The sequence below is a fragment of the Scomber japonicus genome, chromosome 8 (genome assembly GCF_027409825.1).
Source record: "Scomber japonicus isolate fScoJap1 chromosome 8, fScoJap1.pri, whole genome shotgun sequence".
Classification (NCBI taxonomy): Eukaryota; Metazoa; Chordata; class Actinopteri; order Scombriformes; family Scombridae; genus Scomber; species Scomber japonicus.
This window is the reverse complement of record NC_070585.1, coordinates 7709624-7724211: the sequence shown is the minus strand read 5'-3', so window position 1 is coordinate 7724211 and position 14588 is coordinate 7709624. Positions and strand designations below refer to the sequence as shown.

Below are 14588 nucleotides of genomic sequence, written 5' to 3'. Positions count from 1 at the left end.
ATTGGATTGAAGAGAATTGTAAAATAAGATTTGTGTTTAAGGTTTAAAATGTTAAATATGATTTTTACACTAATACAGTGCTAATACAACTGCTAATTTGCAGTTTTCATACCAACTATATTTCATATGAGCTCATGTCTGATTTAGGTGCGTTGAAGAGCGTTTGGGTCATCAATGAGATCAATTTTGAAGTCAATGGGTCGCAGCTTCATGACGCTGGTCTTCAGGGAGTACCACCATCCTCTCCAAGTGTACCAAACCACACCATCATCTGTGACTGCACTGTAGTGCCCGTCGGGGTAGTACAGGCCATTAAGATTGGCAGAGTGACACCTGGGGAGCGATAGAATGCAGAAGACTATTTAGGTTTTTTTTAATACTGTGATGAATGAGCATCTTGGCACAACCATGTGACTTTCTGTACAGCTAACAAAACCCGTACTTGTTGAACCACCAGCCTCCCTTGTCTTCCTGTGCACAGTTTCCATTGTAGTTATCGTTGTCCTGGTCATAGGTGCTAAATTGGATGCCCTGGTGACTGGCCCAATCTGACACACCAATCTGATCACTTCCAGACAGAGCATCTCCAGCTGTACCTACATAATCTCCAAAGCTTAGTCGGTAGTGATCCTGTGGGGAGACAGAAAGAACGCTGAAAAACTTGCATAAGCTCAAAACATTTTTTTTCACTCAGCATCCATCAATCAACAACACCTTTTCATCTGCCACTTTGAAGTTCTTGTACTCTGCATAGCGCTGATTTCCATCAAAGTCTTCAAGGTTAATTCTTAGAGAATAATTCCCTGGAACAGACAAATCATTAATGCCCTCTAGAAATACAGAACAATCAACCCCATATACTATCAAAACTACAAGAGGGATGGCATCAGTCTTTAAAGCAGTAAATTTGGCCTCATGGGGGCAGCAAAATATCCTCTAAATACCGTTGTTTGCTATACTTTGTTTGCTTTACTTGTTAGCAAACAAAGTCCTATTTACATTGGCTATTCAGCAGTCACAGAACAATATTAATATTAATTTCTTCATCATCTCCTGATGAAGGTAAGTCCACTATTCACTCGTCTGGCACTGTGTTTGGTCTCCACCAATTCCTGAGAACACTTGAGCTATTAAATGTTCAACTGTGTTCACCAGCTAGGTACTAACTTTGTTTGTCTGTTTAGTGCTCTGCAGGTATTGTACAGTTGCTTTATCAGAGGTTCTTATCTGAAATCAGCTGCCGGAAATGCTGCTGGAAATTAGGTTGATGAGCGCTTTAAGACTGAATCAAAACAGTAATGTTTCAGGTCGGACAACCAAAACATTTAGCTAAAAGACATTTAAAGGCAAATTTTCTGTGGGTTTGTCACTTTTGAGCTCCATCTTTTAGTCATTAGATCCGCTGTCAATATAAAAATGTTGAATAGTAAAACTTTAAATTACTAAAAGGTTGTAAAGGATTTTTAGAGGTGGTATTGACCTTGTGCCGTGATGTAATGCAGGTTGTCATTCCCAAGCCAAAACTCTCCTAATTCTGCATCCATGTCTCCAAAACCATCCTTATATTCCGCCCATGATCTGATAGATAGATAGATAGATAGATAGATAGATAGATAGGTAGATAGATAGATAGGTAGATAGATAGATAGATAGATAGATAGATAGATAGATAGATATGTAGATAGATAGATAGATAGATAGATAGATAGATAGATAGATAGATAGATAGATAGATAGATAGATAGATAGATGGGTAGGTAGAATGCATTGCATTTCACTTGATTTCATTATTGTAATAGCAATGGTAATAATTGACGTTACAGACACACCTGTTAAACATCTCTGTTCCATTGATCCGTCTTTGTATAACAGTCCAACCACCTCCATCACTCATATCACAGTAGACCTTGACTGCAGCAGGACTGTCATGGGGTCTGATGCTGTAGAAACCACTGGATTTGGAGCCAGATCTGAACAGCTGGGAGCAGTCTAACACATACATACAAATAAACACTCTGACTTTGGTACATCATCTGGTTCCTGTTTCTGCAACGTGATACCTGAAACCAGATATTTTGAGCTTCAAATGTTGGTTTCCACTCCTGAGGCAATCACTGACCTATGTACTGGGTGTCTTGGCTCTGGTCGACGCTGGCTTGGTGTTGATCTTTGTTGCCAGGTTGGTTCAGCAGATGTAATCTGTGTAGGAGGAGTTCTTGTTTCTGAATCTGGCTCTTCAGAAGCTTCTCCCTCTCCTTCAGACGAGCCACCTCCTTTTGGCAAATGTCTGACGCCTACACAGACACACACATTTGTATTGCTAAATTTGTGAGGCTCTTTATTCATATTCATACCCTAACTATGACATAAAATGCATAGAGTGTAATATTGAAGAAAGCATAGAAAACACCTTCCTTTACTTTCTAATGTTTTTTCAAGCGAACCACCATCAATCAAATATTTAAAGTATTGAAAATAAAAGTAAATCACCTCACATGTTAAGAACAATACATTTAAGCATCAGATTCATAACCTAGCAAACCCAAGGACTAAACTTAACGCTAAACCCAAGATCTGACCCAAGAACTGGCTTTAATGGAAAATACGCTTGTTATTAAAATCCACCGACCAGCACCTCTAAAGCTCCCTTATTAACACGTCATATCTCTCTTAATTAATTAGTACACAAACTAAGGTGTAAACATGACAAGTTTTAGTTTTCTAGGGGGTTATAGTGGATCAAACCTTTTCTTGACTGGGAACAGTGACTGTCTGGAGTCTGTTGTCGATGCTCTCATATAATTCATGGCAAGAAAGCAAATATATATAACTGCCAAAATGTCTACACTACTATACTAAACTAATACAATACTACAATTTTCAGTTTACAATTGTGCTCATAAAGAAATACAGAAACGTCCAGCCACACACAAATATATCACTTACTATCCCTATTGTTGCTAAAACACTGTGAATATTTAAATAGAAACTGAGCTTGGGTGTTAAGGAGTGTGAGCAGCAGCGTCATTGCTGTTATCAGTTTTTCTGGAATCAAGCCTGCAACTTTAGAAAGATTTAGTAACACATTTCAGATCACAATAACACATAGAAAACAATTGTACCACCATAAATGAAAAAATAAAATAAAATCCAGGCAGAGATCCATGGCTTAAAATTTGGCATCAGATAGCTACACCCATGTACTTACACAAAGAGACAGAGAACAAGCTGTGATGATGACCATCAGTTCTGTGAGCAGCACCAGTGGACCCCACATCCTCTTCTTGTTTAGATACCACAACGTCTAAAGACTAAAAGTAAAACAAGAGGAGAACTTCTTCTTTGTAGGACTTGAGTGTAGTTTAATCTGTCTGACTTTCACCGGACGGTATGTTCGATGTTCAAAATCTTCCCCACACCTGGATCCAAACAAAGCTGTGGCCAAAGAGAGGGAGAACCTGACGAAATGCCTGATTCTCTCCAGTCATAAAACATACAAAATATGCAGCAAGTGTCAAAAACAGACGCACATTTGCCAAACCCAGCCATGCTTTCTAGATAACACCTTTGTTTTGTTCTATGTAATAGAACAGAATAGAATCCACATGTCCTCTACTGACATGTGGATTTGATTAGGGGAGGAAAAAAACATCTTTCTTCTTTTGTGTTTTCTTGATTTTGTCTTGTCTCTATTTCTCATTACTCTCTGCTGTCCTCCACTTGCCAGCTCTTTGCTTTTCACTTCTCCTTTGTGCCCACTTATCAGTATTCTCCGTGAGTGTCATTAAAAGACTCGAGTAGTCATTTAGCTGATGAGCAGTATTGTGCCATTTCAAACAAATGCTGTGAGCTGCTAAATGCCTTAAAGGTCAGCACAGGCTGAGGCAGAGCAGAAGACAATTTTATCTCAAAGAATCACAAAGGAGTATGAGTGAATAATAGCTGTCACTGATTTCAGATTATTCAAAATGAAAGACACAACCATGCAGTCTAGGAAAAGGAAACATGGTTTTATTTAACCATACCACGTGGACACAGTTTCAGATGGTGATATGGTCTTTGGCAAATGGGTGTTAAAAAGCCATAGAAGATTAATTCCACACTTATGTCTATATAGTACAAGCCGGCAGCAGCTTAGTTTAGCTTAATGGCTGGAAACAGCTTGCCTGACAAATGAGGTTGTCACTGCTCCTGGTCTAGAAATAGTCCAGCTCATAAACCCCTTTGAAACATCAACTTCTTGTTTTTACACTTCAGTGTTTGCAATAAAAAAAAAATGTTTAGCGAGCTTTTGAAGCTGTAGGTTTATTTTATTAGTTTTTGATGGAGACAAGCTAGCTGTTTCCCTCCGCCTCTACTAAGCTAGGCTAACCAGATGTTTGCTGTAGCTATGTATGTAGACTACTATACAAAGATGAAAGTGGTATCAATCTTTTTTATCTAACTCTAGGCAAGAGTTCAAACTATTCCTTTTAATAAGACTTTAAAACAATGGTAAATTTACTTATACACACATTATAGACACAATGTTTCAGTTTATAATTTCCAGGTTAACATCCAAATCTATAATAATAAAGACAGTAATCTAACAAATCACACTTAAATATTGCAATAAATATATGTTGTAAATGTAGACGTCTCTATAATATCATAAATCTGGTTATGGAAAAAAACAAGCATAAGGATCTTGTCTTAATGTTTTTTTTGCCAGTGTTTCCACCTGGCTTTAGCAGCTAGCAGGTGGTGGCATCAGTTTTATACTCAAACCAGCTGACTGAGCTGAGATCATGAGACAACAATGTGTATTATTTAGTCTCTGGTGTTCTACCCCATGAGTGGCTATGGAGTCTAAATCCTTTATTCCAACTCCAAATGTAGTACTCTTGGAAGCAGAGACCAACCACTATATCTCCTAACGCTAACCCTAACTTTTGTGTACTGAAGTAATATATCTGATAGGAACATTAAGAAATATTCATTTTGGCATTAGAAATTATTCAAATCTGACTATGATCATATTTTATATTAGTCTGTTTGTTTGTATTACATACTATCCAGTCACCAATATGATTGGATGAGTGGTGAAAGATGTAATTATGCAGCATCCTCCTGTGGTGGTGTGTCTCCTCTCCTGAGATGGTTGCACGCATTAGTGATCCTACACACACACACACACACACACACACACACACACACACACACACACACACACACAAACATTTATGATTAGCTTTTTTATCATCCACAGTTACAGCAGGTTGTTCAAGGGCACGACAACAAAAATGAGATTTGTAAATCAAAGATATACCAAATAGAGTCATGTAAAAGTCCTGTATTATTATTTCATGAATTTGCAAGATAGTGTACGACATTTTTACCAGTTGTGACAGTTTTTTTTGTTTTTTTTTTTTTTTGATAGCACATTTCCTCTTTAAAGCTACTCACTTCAACCATACATACTCTGTACATTGCATACTAAGACTGAAACCAGCTACTGTTACAGTATATCCGCTCCATTATGTGAATTAAATATATGATGTCTGGAAGTCAGGTACTCTCTGTGATACATCAATACTTACAAAGTTGCTTTTTCACCTGTAGAATCGACATTATCACATTATCAGTCATTATCACCTCCACACTGTCTGTTGATTCTCACCTTCAGATCTAAGTCAGACTTCCTCTGTTTCCCATTAGTGTCTCTCCTTCTTGGTGCTGCTCTGCCAGTCTTTCCTAAACAGAGAAGAAAAGAAAAGAGTAAAATAAACTGTCATGTATTATTACTACTGGTACTACCATCACTGGTGCTGACACAACTTTGACTAATCCTAATATTACCACTACTAATCTGCTACTATAAAGGGAGGACCATTAGACCACTATTACTACTGCTAATAATAACACCCTTACTGCTGCCACAACCATCATTACTATCACAAGTAACAAATATACACATACAGATACTGATGTTGCACCTTTACAAATACTCCTTGTAATAATTTAATAAATAATACATTACCATGAATATCCTTTGACTCTGTCAGTTTTGAGGACTCAGGATCATCTGGTTGAGCATCATCAGACTTCTTATAGTAATATTGTTCATCAGGGGGCCCAAATCTCTACATGCACACACACACACACACACACACACACACATACACACAGAATTATTTGCCCAATAATACAAATGACAATGACACACACACACACACACACACACACACACACACACACACACACACACACACACAAACACACACAAACACACACACACACACACACACACACACACACACACACACACACACACACACACACAAACATAAATAAGCCCATACTGTACCTTGTCAGGCCACATGAAGCTAATGAAAAGAATGACAGGAAGTCCTACAGTGAAGACGTAGACACCCCAGAGCCAAGGACGTTGATGGGTTGCCATTAGGAGGCTCTCTATGATGCCAGGCTGAAACAAACATATACATATGTGAATACATACCTGCACTTATATATAGTAACCTATGCCAACTCCTGTATTTGTATATATTTACGTCTGCAAACACTAGGTGGCATATGAATATTACCTAAATAAGGAGACTACAAACTACAAACTATAAGTAGGTGTTTCTGCTCAGAAGCAGTGACAGTGATTGTGCTGCAGTGAATTGTTCCCCAAGTATCACTTATATAAAGCATTTCTTCTGTGGGTTTATTTGAAATTGGAGAGCCTGGATCTATCTGTAATGAAGCAATAACTCTGAAAAGATGTCAAGGTTTCATCAAACCTAATACCCTCTCTTCCTTAAATGAAAAGTGCATTAAAACCAGGGCTTACCTGTGCTGCAGCAGACACTGGTGTCACACTGGCAACCAGCATTAAGCCCAGCAACAGACAGCTGATCTCCATCTCTGAAACACACACATTCACACGTGTATGTGTGCAAATGTACACAGTAACAGTATATACACGTGTATACAACTTGACTCACACTCAGATAAGATCACATATACAAATACCCTGAATGAGGAAGGAAAATAAATGTTTTCCAGTGTAATCAGGTTTTGTTTAGATCTATTATTTGACCAGTGATCAGACAGATAAAGTATAAAAAGGAAGAGAGAAAGAGGAGTAAAAATACATCTGATAGAGGAAAACAAAACTGGATGAAAGAAAAGAAACATGCAGAGAGTACAAGGGTAAAAATGCAGAGAGTACAAGGGTAAAACAATGGGGACAGAAAATAGACAAGATTAAAAAAAGGAAGATAAAGAAGTGAGAGTAAGAGCAGGGTCAGAACAGAGGAAGCTACAGAGGACTAAGCAGTGTGTTTCTACCTTTTTAACACCGTGATTTCTAACAGTTTCCACGAGTTTCTCAATAGTCACTTCCTGAAATCTTCCACTCATGTGATGTTGGACTTTGGTCCCAAGTCACTTGCTGACATGGCTGCAGAGCATGCAGTGACTACATTAAGGGGGTATGGTATGGTAATCAACATACTGAGCATGCATATTACACACACACACACTCATTGATCAAGCTCACAATGAATGATCAGTTTAAGGATTAAACAAGTATTTATTAATAATAAAGCAGATGATATCTAATGAAGTAAAATTTTGCTTTTTTGTGACGCACCTTGTGTTTCAAAGTTGGAATAAAGAGTAATAGAAAACAGAAAGGGGTTCAAAGAAAAAAGTCAAGCGATAGAAACGGTCATTTCTTATATCGTTATACAATAGTTAATCTACATTATCAATAGTTCTCTGAACTCAGGGAGTAGAACAGCAGAATTATTAAGAATAACATGAAATGTGTAAAAATTATCACATATTACACCAATACACAATACATAATAATAATTAAAAAGTGTTTAGAATAAAATGCTGTACATTATTACAGAGTTTGATTCTACTGAATGCAGATGTTAAATCATTGGTCTGAATGGCTTCAGTTCCAGTAACAAGCAGGCAATAGAGGCACCATGCCCCCTAGTGGATAAGGATGTAATTAAGGACACATATTCAAACACAAGTCTGGTATTAACCTCTTAATCAAATAATGTTCCCATAGTTATGTATTAGTTCAGATCTGTACCAACCATTGGTGAATTCTTGGGTAAACTTTCCTCTAGCCAAAGAAGTAAGTTAATAAATAAGGTTATTGTGTTATTCTGTCATTTCCACATAATCATGTTATAAATAGAGGATGCTATACCTATAATACTTCAAGTTAAACATGATTTTTTTCCAAAATGTCTGAAATTGTAAGAAGCTGAGGTTAAAAAGTTAAGAACTGAACAGATATTTAATAAAATACATATTTCAAGCACTTTGTGTCAAATATTGGTCCCTTGAAATCACATAAATGAAAAGAAATCAGTAAGTGCAATATGGCAATGAAGATGTGTGCTATATCTAGTAGAAGTGATTTAGTCAGAGCCGGATATTGATTTCACTGCGCACGCCATCACCACCAGAGACACTCTCATTGCCGTCAGCGTCTGAGAGAAAACCACTGCCTGTGACCACTGTGGTGATGTTGTGTTCGAGGGCTGTGATTCGCTGTTTCAGTCGTTGCTGGGAAGAGTTGAACTCACTTTGGAGACGGGCCAAACAAGTCTGAAAACAATGTTATTATTAGGCATTATCATATATTGTACACATAGGATGGTTAGTCCAATGTGTAAAGTGATAAAAAGGTCATAAAAGACAGTAAAGGAATTGGTTTCAGTAGCAGAAATGATCTACCTGCAGTCGATCCAGACTGGTTTCCAACCTTTCCACCTTCTCCTCAAGCTCCTCTCCTGCAGACACATTGACTTCCTCTAGAAGCCCCTCTTTCTGCAGGATGTCTCGCCCCCTCTGCTCCAGCTGGGCCCTGGCATGGGGAAACTCTTGAAGTGCCTCCATCAGGTCTTGTTTGGAGAGGCAGAAGAGATCTGAGTATCCCAGACTACGGATATTAGCTGTGCGCCGGTTCCCCATCTTGCTGCCGCTAATGTTTAGGATGCTGATTTCTCCAAAGCAGCTTCCTCCTGTCAGAACAGCTAACTGGGTGACTCCGTCCTCCCCGACCACTGCCAGACGGCCATCTTTAATTATATACATCTCCTTACCCACATCTCCCTTGGAAAAAAAACAGATAGAGAATACACTGTTAAAGAGGAAAAGTGGGTAATACTGCTATATATTGTTATTGAAAGGAAGTTGTGCTGATATTTACATTAATACATTCATCAGTAATAAGACACAAGAACTGAAATGTAGTTCTGTGAAGATTCTCAGTCATCTTGGTCATGATGCATCCAGAAGGGTCCTTTAAGAGCAACTGGACATGTTGTAGATTCTAGAAGACATTTCACTTCTCATCCAAAAGGCCTTTTCACTTCTGAAACTAAAAAGTTTCTCTTATCCTTAGCAAGGAGGTGGTAGTGTAGGCTAGTAGCAGCAGTAAATGTATTGCTGTAATCAATTATAGAAAAGCTTTGGCAGAATTACCAAATCATAAAGATGGCTGTTCTGGACTTACAAATGACCATAAGTAGTTTATTACCTCAGGATAGGAAACTATAATGAGAAATTATGAATAACTCTGAGGAATATATGGAACCAAGTAGATTAGTTGAAACAGGAAATGAGCTCCACCTCAATCAACTACAACTGTAAAATGCTGCCTAGAGACCGATGCATCATCTACTAGCTAGTAATCTATTCATATAATAGATTATGGTATAACACTCATTTTTTCAATTTTCTGAATTGAGTGCTCTTATTTTTGATACTGTATGTACATTTTGCAAAGTATTTCTTGAAGTGTGGTAGTGATACTTTTATATAACTAAAGGATTGGAATACTTCTTCCACCACTGGAGAGGTACAACCAGAGAGATCCACTATGCACATACACTATGGAAAGAGGAAGCAGGAGGTTTTGCCATATGTTCTAGGTTACCAGCTTTCATTGGAATAAATGTATTGCCTTGATTGAACACCCCTCTCCATAGTTTAATACATTCACAGTAGTAAGGGTACTGTAAAATCACTTATATTGCCAGTAGAAGTAAAACTGACCTTTCTACAGATGTAGTCTCCAGGACTGAAGACCTGTGGTCGAAGTTTTAGCACCAACTCTACCAGGAGGCCTGCCTCACAGTCCTGGAAAATACGAACCTATGCACACACACACATAGAAAAACACAAAAATGACTGTGGATGTTATGATGGTAGAAGAGGTATTAGCTGCACTTCTGGTAACTTAAGGTACAATTACATTACCCTTCAATTCTACAAATTTTCACAGGTTAGTCATCGTATAAGAATATTCATTTATTACCCGCATCATACCATCCATTTTTGGGTCTGCATGTACGACAATTTGGATTGATGTCAGTCTCTATAGTGAAATAACTTTAAAAGTATTTAACTTTTCATAATACTGTCTATAAAAATATACCCTTTTTTATACCCTCATTGTTGGAGTTGGGTCATGCTGAGTGACTTTGTGTCTTTACCTTCTTCAGTGTGTCCAGGTGAACATTAATAGCAATCTCTGCTCTCAGTTTATTGGGCAGGCTCCTTAGCACTTCCTGTTCATCTATTGTCTTCTGATTGGTCCAAAGATAGTCAAACCAGCGAATGACGCGCTGCTCAAGCACTTTGCTCACATGTCTGAAGTGCATGTAGTGTTTCAGTGAATCTACACGGGTCTGAAAGGTGGCTCTTGTGGCATTCATATTGGAAATCATGGCCCCAACATTGCCCACAATGGAGGCAAAAATCAGAACTCCAACCTGGAACAGAAATACATAATATTAGTAGTAGTAGTGATAGACGAGAAAAAATTCTGCCAAGAGGTAGAAAGCTTTCGTGTATCAGGCAAGGATGATTCTTGGAATATGTGGCTAAAAGAATCAATAGTAAGTAATAAGATATTTTAGAAAAGCTAATGGTACACCATTACTGCATATTTACCAGAAAGTCAAATATCAGGAACAGATACTCTTCATCTCTAACAGGAGGTGGTGTCTCTCCAATGGTAGTCAGTGTCAGGGTGGACCAGTACAGGCAGTATATGTAACTTCTGGTCAGGGAGCCGAACTCTGGGTCTGAAGCATTTGGATAAACCCAAGAATCCGAGCCCAGTCCCAAGACCTTAGAGAAGCTATAGTACCCACAGGCATTCCAGTGGATGATCACCAGGATGTACAGTACCAGTTTACAGATGCGGAAAGCATTGGGGTAGCCCGTTCGTGTTTCGGTACGTTCAAAGAACTCAAACAGACGTGGCAGGCGTAGCAGTCGGTTGAATCGAAGAAGAGGAGTGTAGCTGGTTCCAACAGTCAGATACAGCAGATCAGTTGGAAGGATGGAGCAGATGTCAAGTTTACACTGTCGGGTTCGGACGTAGGTTTCTCTCAGACGCTGCACATCTTTCACCATCAAGCCCTGGTCCAAGAAACCTTCATTAAACATAAATTAACAAATTAATGAATGAGTGATGGTGTCTTTCAAATAATAAAAGGATTAGATTAAGCCAAGTTATGCACACAAGTAAATATACACGATGACACAATCACATATAGGCACTACATTACCTTCCGTGAAAATATTTTCATGTATGGAAATTTAAGTTTCTTTTCGCATTCATTCACTATTTTTTCAGTACCTGTGTGGAGGCGAACAGCTATATCCAGGATGTAGACTCCATCACAGACATAGTCCAGCACCAGCCACACCAACATGCTCTTCATCTGGAGCTCATCAAAACAGGCCCTGCAGAACCAGACACACTAACATATTAGGTTAAATGAAGCAATAGGGCTAAAATGAAAAAATAATAAAGTACTGATTAGACATTCTTTTGAGCATAAAGATATGCCACATTCTGTGCATTCGTGTGATAGAAGTGAAGGTTGATGTTGTAATAATAGTCTACCACTATTGCCAAAAGATGAAGGTAATACTGAAGTCCTGGGACACAAAAGTCCTCTGTTCTGGCATGTCGTACATAGTATATCGTAATATCTGAATATCCCTTCAGAAAGACGTGGATCACAATTACTGTGCCCATGATTTTTTTTAGTCTTAAAGCCATAATAGCAGATGTTGTAGAAGTCATGCTAGAAGTATAAGGTTCATAGCAGTGCAAAAATTAATACTAGAACTAGAACTAGCATCAGTACTGTTGTAGTATTTATAGCCACAGTAAGAGTTACCAACCTGACGACCAACATTGTCCAGTTATAAAAAACTGCGGGACCAATCACCATCAGCCAGTGGTAGTACGCATCATCAGATGGTGATAACACAAGGATATTACACTTCCTCCTCCTGTCAAAGACAGGAGGAAAACAGAAAGATTTATCTAATAATATAATAATATATATAAGTGTCAGTTGATGCTTTATTGTGTGTGGGGTTTTTTTTCCTTACGTGCGTCTAGTGCGTCTGACTTCATTATCTGTTTCAGAGCCAGTGTGGCTGTGGCTAAACCTGCTTGGTGGGGCCTGTATGTCCATTTGGGCTGGGCCTCTGAATCGTTCCAAAAAGGAATCGGGCCGCTCCGTCTCTTCAGCCAAACTCTTCTGAGCCCATTCTCTCAGAGTCATCACCATGCTAACAATCCTGAGGACAAAGTAGACGAAGAAAAAGCACATTTACATCTGATATCTGCCCAGTACAACCTCAGTCTCCGTTGACCATTATATTGAACATAAGACACGAAAACTTCACCTACAGTTAACATACTCTCTTTTTAATAATTGGATGCGATAATACTTTTGAATATCAGTCTGTTGCCCAGCTGTCATACCTGGACAGGGCACCTCGCCCACGTAAGGAATTCTGGGAGTTAATATCCCTTCTGTCAATGGCAGCCATTCTCTGTAGCTCTGAAGAAGTGTCATCACACATTGACTGTCCTCTACACATGCACGCACACACCACAAATATGTAAATAACAATGTCAATGTTGTCAATGACAACTATAAACAACAATATCATAAACAAATTTACAGAGGAAGGCATTACAGGACAGGTCCACAATTCTTTAGCAACCAGCTGGTGAACAAGGGAGAATTTAGAAGCTAAAGATTTACATACATGACTCTGAATAAGCAGTAATGTTGTTCCACGTCAGCTGGAAACAAATATTTGTAAGGTCACAATAAAGTCAGTGTCCACATAGTTCAACAACTGGTTGCTAATTTTGTCTGTCTGCTGTTTGGTACTGGGCAGGTAGCGTGCAGTGGATTTATCAAGACCTTTTCATTGAAAATAGCCACCTGCTGCATCTGGAAACAAAGTTGTTGAGATAGAGAATGAAAACAGTAAAGTTGCAGCATATAATACCAAAACAATAAGCTGAAAGATGCTAAAATGGTCTTTAAAGTAGAGGGGAAATATATAACATTTAGATGAATTATACAGTATAAGTAAAGTATACAGTATACAATAAGCCTTTTATTGTCTTATTTTAGCTTTGTTTTGTGTGTGTGTGCGTGTGTGTGTGTGTGTGTGTGTGTGTGTGTGTGTGTGTGTGTGTGTGTGTGTGTGTGTGTGTGTGTGTGTGTGTGTGTGTGTGTGTGTGTGTGTGTGTCTGTGCTGGACGCCAGTAGGCCTATATGTGTGTCTGTATCTGAGTGTATGTATAAAGTGTAAAGGACAATATAATACCTGTGATGACAACTGAATGTGATTGTACAGAAGTTTATGGTTGGGAAATTTAAGCATTTCTAGAAGGAATAATAATTATGTTGTACCCTAAAATAAAAATAAAAATTTAAAAAGGGTGTGTGTGTACCTGCTAAGTGTGCTGTCAGCTCGGTCACTCTCCTCCTCTGTCCATGTTTTCACAGACAGCCTGTGCGCATCCTGCAAATGACCGGTCATACTACACACACACACACACATACACACACACACACACACACACACACACACACACACACACACATTAAGATATCCGAGCCCCAAATAGTTAGATTAGATTAGTTTTTAGTTTAGTTCATCACAGTATCATCACACACATAGTCACACATACAAAGATACCCCTTATTACAGAGATACACAAATAGACATAATACAAATACAGACACACACACTACATACACTCACAGTAAGGAGAAAGACATATGCAAGAGATGCTCACACAGACCCACACACACAAGTCACCAACTGGCATACACACATATTCAATGATGGATCCACAGTCACAAAAGGAAGGTCATTAAGTACAAGGTCATCCAATATCAGGGGCATCACCGGGGAAACCAGGTGGCATAGCAACAAGCTGTATAGTCGGTATGACAACACAACATAAGAGGGAAAGAAAGAAAGATGATCAAAGTCAACAAACCTGATGAATTTCCTGATATCCCAAAGTCCAGCTCCTCACTTCATCAGTTCAGCTCACACATCTATCAATCTATCTCTCTATCTCTCTATCTATCTATCTCTCTATCTATCTATCTATCTATCTATCTATCTATCTATCTATCTATCTATCTATCTATTTGTCGTCTGTCTGTGTGCTTAGATTCACACAACATTACTCATGAAGGACAGATGAACACTCATGTGAAAGG

General features: G+C 38.5%; 3 protein-coding genes across 3 annotated transcripts; all 3 read right to left on the bottom strand.

The window, feature by feature from the left end:
- Positions 1 to 143: 143 nt before the first annotated feature.
- On the bottom strand, positions 144 to 3277 carry fgl1 (fibrinogen-like 1). The gene is made up of 7 exons (XM_053323527.1): positions 3209 to 3277; positions 2120 to 2294; positions 1830 to 1989; positions 1481 to 1578; positions 715 to 803; positions 443 to 630; positions 144 to 333 (listed from the first exon to the last, which is right to left on the bottom strand). Exons 1-7 carry the CDS (start codon positions 3275 to 3277, stop codon positions 144 to 146), a joined length of 969 nt encoding a protein of 322 aa, XP_053179502.1.
- A 1736-nt stretch (positions 3278 to 5013) lies between these two features.
- LOC128362473 (calnexin-like) lies at positions 5014 to 7400 on the bottom strand. Its single transcript, XM_053323206.1, has 6 exons — positions 7336 to 7400; positions 6836 to 6909; positions 6347 to 6466; positions 6020 to 6122; positions 5660 to 5733; positions 5014 to 5158 (listed from the first exon to the last, which is right to left on the bottom strand). The coding sequence occupies exons 2-6, from the start codon at positions 6905 to 6907 to the stop codon at positions 5150 to 5152; spliced, it is 378 nt and encodes a 125-aa protein (XP_053179181.1). The 5' UTR covers positions 6908 to 6909; positions 7336 to 7400; the 3' UTR covers positions 5014 to 5149.
- A 1036-nt stretch (positions 7401 to 8436) lies between these two features.
- cnga2a (cyclic nucleotide gated channel subunit alpha 2a) lies at positions 8437 to 13893 on the bottom strand. Its single transcript, XM_053323204.1, has 10 exons — positions 13805 to 13893; positions 12815 to 12925; positions 12436 to 12627; positions 12223 to 12333; positions 11669 to 11775; positions 10975 to 11462; positions 10515 to 10793; positions 10075 to 10173; positions 8752 to 9129; positions 8437 to 8622 (listed from the first exon to the last, which is right to left on the bottom strand). Exons 1-10 carry the CDS (start codon positions 13891 to 13893, stop codon positions 8437 to 8439), a joined length of 2040 nt encoding a protein of 679 aa, XP_053179179.1.
- Positions 13894 to 14588: the final 695 nt, after the last annotated feature.

Excerpts from the sequence above, each read along its gene's own strand:
- fgl1 (XM_053323527.1), bottom strand. The coding sequence starts at position 3,277 with ATGTGGGGTCCACTGGTGCTGCTCACAGAACTGATGGTCATCATCACA. Across the intron at positions 631-714 it reads TCAAAGTGGCAGATGAAAAG|GATCACTACCGACTAAGCTT; the intron begins GTGTTGTTGATT and ends GTCTCCCCACAG. Across the intron at positions 334-442 it reads GGAGGCTGGTGGTTCAACAA|GTGTCACTCTGCCAATCTTA; the intron begins GTACGGGTTTTG and ends ATCGCTCCCCAG.
- LOC128362473 (XM_053323206.1), bottom strand. The coding sequence starts at position 6,907 with ATGGAGATCAGCTGTCTGTTGCTGGGCTTAATGCTGGTTGCCAGTGTG. Across the intron at positions 6,467-6,835 it reads CAGTGTCTGCTGCAGCACAG|CCTGGCATCATAGAGAGCCT; the intron begins GTAAGCCCTGGT and ends TGTTTGTTTCAG. Across the intron at positions 5,734-6,019 it reads AGAGTCAAAGGATATTCATG|GAAAGACTGGCAGAGCAGCA; the intron begins GTAATGTATTAT and ends TTCTCTGTTTAG.
- cnga2a (XM_053323204.1), bottom strand. The coding sequence starts at position 13,893 with ATGACCGGTCATTTGCAGGATGCGCACAGGCTGTCTGTGAAAACATGG. Across the intron at positions 12,334-12,435 it reads GTCAGACGCACTAGACGCAC|GAGGAGGAAGTGTAATATCC; the intron begins GTAAGGAAAAAA and ends TGTCTTTGACAG. Across the intron at positions 10,174-10,514 it reads ACCTGGACACACTGAAGAAG|GTTCGTATTTTCCAGGACTG; the intron begins GTAAAGACACAA and ends GTGTGTGCATAG.